This window comes from Sturnira hondurensis, unplaced genomic scaffold (genome assembly GCF_014824575.4).
Source record: "Sturnira hondurensis isolate 20B ecotype Veracruz unplaced genomic scaffold, ASM1482457v3 Scaffold0021795, whole genome shotgun sequence".
Classification (NCBI taxonomy): Eukaryota; Metazoa; Chordata; class Mammalia; order Chiroptera; family Phyllostomidae; genus Sturnira; species Sturnira hondurensis.
In genome coordinates this window covers 9,772,911-9,778,910 of record NW_028094426.1, presented here as the reverse complement: position 1 = coordinate 9,778,910, position 6,000 = coordinate 9,772,911, and the positions used below count along the sequence as shown (strand labels likewise).

Sequence of the window (6,000 nt, the reverse complement as noted above, 5' to 3'; positions counted from 1 at the left end):
TTAACACAGAGCAAATACTGTTTATTGCAGACTTTCCAGCTGACTCATGTGAAAAGGCACTATGAAAATTAATGACTCTAGATACTCTCTCTAAATGGATTCATGTTAAAATATACAACATTCTTACATAACATCTGTTTTATATATGTGAAATAATATAACATTTAATGACAAAAATCGTGTTTTCAAAAATAACATTTGTTGAAGGTTAAGTATCTTTCTTTTCTATATCTAGAATCTTTCACAGGATTAACATATGTGTAAATTGTTTCTTATTACCAGAAAAACTTGACACAGATACACATAAAATGGCCCCAATCTTCTTTTAACTACTAATATCAATATTTGCAACTGAGAACTTCATTAAGCAAAATACTGTAACTCACACCAATGCAGGCTACTCCCTGTGACATATTTTGAATATATATGACCTCTTTTCCACTTGTGCTTTCTCATATGTAAGAACACAGAGTAGATGATAAGCAGAATATAAGCTAAATCAAAATACAAGCTATACACAGCATCGTCACCAACAGAGCCATGACGAAGGGTCTCGGGAATGCTCCATAGGTTTATCTTTGCAGGTCCAAGGCCGTGCTGTATTTTACAGTTCATCAAATGTTTTAATTGTTTAAAAAGTGTTGGCATTAAGAACTTTAAATAAATTGAAATATTCAATCACTGATTGTGTCAAACAAGAGACCCAAGTAAGCAGAGGCTGGTCTGACGTCACCACGCCCCGAATGGCAGACACCAGTCAGAGGCAAAGCCGGAACTGTGAAGCGCTGGGATCCTGGGCAGTATCTTTGTCCTGCGTCAAGTCACCGTTGTTAAAAATGCCTGCTCATACACCGAGATGAGGATGAAATAATTAATTGGATAAAGAAAACCTCCCCTTCGGTAAACAAGATGTTTCCCAAGGTCAAAAGTTGTATTTTAAATTTTCCCATTTTAATAAAAACAATAATGGGCCCAGAAGCAAGTCCTCTGCTCACTGATGGTTGCACTGTTATTCAATGGCGATAAATAAAGTACACCAAGGGACTAAAAATCTGACATTCCCTTCATGGCTTCTTAAAACAAAGCACGTTGGAATAATGCCGGGAATTTACATGGAGTTTAAAAACAAAGAAAGAAATCAGTGACTGCTTCCCTCATCAAAGGACTCCACTCCGGAATCACTGGCAGCAGCGCTGATTTTTTCCTGTCGTCTTCGCATGATTTCTTGCAATTCAGAGCTGCCGCTGCTGTCCTGGAAAACAAACACGATTCCGACGAGATGGTTACTGGTCTGCATGGCCTGCAGGTCCCATACTCAGACAAGCTCAGGGTAAGTCCTTTGTGTTTTCCTCTCAGACCTCTTGAGGGACACAAGGCTGCCCTTCACATCAGTGATGCTCCTGGCCATCACTAACATATCCCATTAACATGTTTTTCATTTATAGAGTGCCTTAAGGCATTCATTCCCAAGGTCTTTCATTTGGGCATGATAAAGATAAATCAGTAATATGTGTGCAGCTCTAGATTCCTTGGGAGAACGAGGATGTATGTGCACAGTAACAGAGTAAGACGGAAAATTACCAAAGAATCCTCACTAGCTCCAGAAGACACTCATCGCCCTTTAGGGGGAGTCTAAATCAGGCCTCCCTCCCCACACAGTCCTGACCCGCTGACGTCACACCGGCTCTCCTTTCCAAGCCACCCCACGCTCCCTGTGCATGCCCCCATCCTGCTCTTATCAGCGAAAGCATCTGGAAACACGGGTCAGTAACCTAAAAAGTGAACTGCACACACGAGAAGGGTGTGGTGGAAGGGGTCTGAGGAAGATGAAGAAGCTCAGGTCCTCAGTCTCTGCCTCGATTCACAGCCAGAGGAGCAGGAGCGAGACCAGGAGGAGTGGGAGGTGAGGCAAAGGACAACCACAGCAGGTCTGGACTACAGGGGCCCAGCTGGGTGAGGGGTGCGGAGCTTCTCATCATGCCCTTAGGAAGTAACTCATATACACTCAATAAAATTAGAATGCATTACAATGGCAGCAAAACTGCCTCAGAAAAAATACAATTCCTTATTCATATTCAATATGCAGAAAGCCGTAGGAAAAATTTCCAAGGGAAATAGAATTTCTCCTGACGGAGAACAGTTACAGGGTTGCATGCATGAAGCTGTTTTACTTCGAGTTGACTGCTGAGTTTATATAATATACCTGCTAGAGGTAATTATGTATCAGTTTCGCCCCAGAACCTATATCCTTTCATTTGAGTCCAGGTATAACATTCATGAAAGCTATTAACAGCTGTGAGACGTTAACAGTTGGACACTATTACCCCTACACAGCCCATTTTAAGTAGAGCAAGATAGTGGAAGCTTACGTCCAACCTAGAAACTATTTACTCTCCTGCTTCCCTACAGACAACTATGACTAAAGAATTACTCTTTAAAGCTCCCTATATTCATGATCCCTATGTAATATTTTCCCTTTGACTATAAAGGGGGAACCCCTAAAAATAAGAATATCTTCTGGAGGGCAAGCCCCCTTGTACAGGCTTTCCCCACTAAGTGGGTGTTCTAGGGACCCATCTGTATCAGTGTACCAGCTGGCATTGTTGTGAGAGGCTGCATTTGGCTTCAGTGAATTTTTCTGAAGACTCTTTCAACACATTTGCTCATTTCATGATGGGTGCTTTACAAGCACACCTGTCCACACCACACTGAGTGTTCAGCAGTTTTTGACCAAAAAACGGCATGACCCTTGGGCCCCACCCTCCCTATTCACCTGAAATTTCCCCAAGCAACTTTTGTTTACCTGTTTCACTGGATGAAAAAAGTCCTCAAAGGGAAACATTTTGCAGATGTGGAAGAGGTAAAACAACAACCCCCACCCCACACCCCCCAAAAAAACAGCAAAAGCACTAAAAGGCATCAAAATCCACAACTTCAAAAACTGTTTAGAGCAGTGTAAGCAAAAAAGTCTCAACTGGTGTACTGCATCAAATGGAGAACACTTGGAAGGTGACTGAAGTTTAAACATGAAAAATAAATACACAATTTTTTGTACGTATATTCTGTCTTTGGGGGGTCCCCCCTTGTATTTAGATGTATAACCAAGCCCAAGACACGCCACTAGGGTTTTAAGACCTTATAACCTCTAACCCACTAGAATCTCCAAACTAAATATTAAGAACAGGCAACAGTTCCAACCTCTTAAGGCATTTGCTCATAGAGGTAAATGTCCTTTACTATGTCAAAATGAAAATTCCTCTAGCGAATGCATATAAAATGAAAACATTAGGTTTACATTAAATGTCCAAAAGTATATGTCCAAGCTTCATGCACAAGCATTTATAACAAATTAATCACCCTCCAAGTGGTCACTAATGGTCTCCAGTGACAAATGACAAAAGCTGACTCAAACCTAATTCGGCTCTGCAGGAAAGGGAAATGGACCAGTATGGACACAAACGGATGAGTCTGGGGCTCTCGGTTTGCAGTCTGAGCTCCGGACAAATACAGAACACCAACTTAGCTAGGCGAGTCGTACCTCTAATGCAGCTTTTTGTACGGTGATCTGGTTAAAGACCCTGGCCCCTTCAGGGCAGACTGTCTTCAGTTCATCTTTATTGAGAGAGAAAAGTTGTGCACCATTTAATACTCCAAGACTATTGACAGTCCTGAAAAAAAGGAAGGGAAAAGAAATAAAGCATTAAAATACTGTCTACAAAATAATTCTGGTTCTGCTCTACCCTCTTTTCTAAGTGTTCCATATATTGGAGCTCATAAAATGGTACTATGGTGCTCAGTCGGGACAATGACAAGGGGCGTTCACGATGATGACCCTAAGGCTATAGGAGATGATTATGAAGTTTCAGAAAGGGACCGATTGGGTTTAGTATCATTATTGTTTAGGACCAATTCCTTGAAACTTGGTGTTTCATAAGAAGAGAGAACTTTCTAGTAACCAGGTAATGCACTAGCCAGTGTATATCACTTTTCAGTTATGCTGCTTAAGCAAGTTTACAATATTCTTGAATATGTAGTAGTCAAATAGTTTGTATCAAAACACATAAGCTAAAAGGTGTTCATCATCACCATCACCAAACCAGTATTACAGGAAAGGTGAAGGGTCTTCTTTAAGAAGAAGAAGAAAAAATATCAAAAATATGAATAATAAGTGGCCATAAAAAATGAAATCTTATCATTTGCTACAGCATGGGTAGACCTAGAGGGTATTATGCTAAGTGAAATAAGTCAGTCAGGGAAAGACTAATGAGTTCACTTGTAGGTAGAATCTAAACAACAATATAAATGAACAAACAAATCAAAAACAGACTCATAGATACAGAGAATGAACTGATGGTTGGTTGGGGGACTGGGTAAAAAGGTGACGAGGTTGAAAAGTACAAACTGGTAGTTACAAAACAGTCATAAGGATGTAAAGTACAGCACAGGGAGCCCAATCAATAATACTGCAGTAACCATGTACGGTGCCAGTGGGGTACTGGAAATAGTGGGGGATCACTTTATAAAGAATATGCTTGTCTAACCACTGTGCTATACACCTGAAACTAATCAAAATAATATTGAATGTCAACTGTAATTTTTAAAAAATTTGTAAACTGCCCTGGCCATATGGCTCAGTTGACTGGGCAATGTCCCATGAACCAAAAGGTCTTGGGTTCGATTCCCGGTCAGGGCACATGCCTGGGTTGTGGGTTTTGTAGTCAGTTCAGGGACTGGGCATACAAGAGGCAACTGATTGATGTTTCTCTCTCACATCAGTGGTTCTCTCCCCTCTCTTCCCCTCTTTCTCTCTCTCTAAAAGCAATTGGAAAAAATGTCCTTGGGTGAAGATTAAATAAATAAGTAATAAAATAAATAAACAAATGAGGGTGTATAAAAACTCAACTAAAACAAAGTGGAGAGAGTCTTTTTAAAAAAAACATAAGCTATTAACAAAACTATAGGTAAACTAGAAACTGTACAAGGGGTTTACTAAAGGAAAAGAGCCTATTAGTTTATGGTTTATGATAGGTATTATCTTTTTTTTTTTAAGATTGAGATGTGTGGGGGGTTTGATTTTTTTTTACATATTTTATTTATTTATCTTTAGAGGGGAAGGGAAGGAGAGAGGGAGAGAAATATCAATGTACGGTTGCCTCTGCTGGAGGACACACAACGTATAGTTCGTCCCCTGCCGGGAACTGGCCTGCAACCCAGCATGTGCCCTGACTGGGAATCGAACCTCGATCCTCTGGTTCACAGGCCTGGGCTCAATCTACTGAGCTACACAAGCCAGGGTGGTATTATCTATTTTTTATTTGCCTGGAATCTATATCCTGCAGCAGAAGGAAGGATTCTGCTATGTGTCCTGCATGCCTTGGGGAGTCCAGCTAAGACCAGGCCTGCACTGTGTGACCCGACGAGAAAGATGGAAAGCTACCAGTCTCAAAGCCGCTGGCAGCTGAGGGGACCGACGATGAACAGGCCCCACCATTTAGAAAATGGAGTGCCATCGAAGAACAGTTAGTTCTGCTTCTTCCAAGTCTTTTTTACAGCTACCCTCATTTCCTGAGCATGAAACGCAGGCAGTTTGGGCTCTCTCATTTCTAAAGGGCCATTTGTGAATCGCCGTGGCCAAACTGCACACAACACCGGAAAGTATTCCCGAGAGACTCACACAGGGTTGAACCCCTTCGACTGTAACCACGTCTTCACCTCCTCGGGGGAGGAGTCGTAAGTGATGTTGATGACTGGCACGTTCTGCCGTGGCACATGGAACTTCTTCTGGGCGGCGCTCCGGCCAATGGTCAGTCTGTGGATGAGTTCGTCCTGCACCTCCTCCATCTGGGATTTCCTTCCTGCGCAGCAACACGGAGCGGGTTACTTTTGAAGACTCCTAACAAATCTCCCCAGAACCCCAGTGTCAATAATCCACAGGTGTTACATGGGGTGGAAGGGTCACTGGAACTAGTGTTGCAACCACCTTTCCTTGCTTTCATCCTC

At 41.9% G+C, this 6,000-nt stretch overlaps 1 protein-coding gene across 5 annotated transcripts in view; it reads right to left on the bottom strand.

Moving 5' to 3' along the window:
* EPS8 (EGFR pathway substrate 8, signaling adaptor) overlaps positions 1 to 6,000 on the bottom strand; it is a 168,688-nt gene continuing 162,688 nt past the window's right edge. For all 5 annotated transcript variants that reach the window (XM_037033975.1, XM_037033978.1, XM_037033976.1 and 2 more), the window contains 3 exons: positions 5,675 to 5,855; positions 3,539 to 3,668; positions 1 to 1,252 (listed from right to left, as the gene is read on the bottom strand). In XM_037033975.1, coding sequence (XP_036889870.1) covers positions 1,139 to 1,252; positions 3,539 to 3,668; positions 5,675 to 5,855 — 425 coding nt within the window. In that variant the 3' untranslated portion in view covers positions 1 to 1,138. The remainder of the gene's footprint in view (positions 1,253 to 3,538; positions 3,669 to 5,674; positions 5,856 to 6,000) is intronic.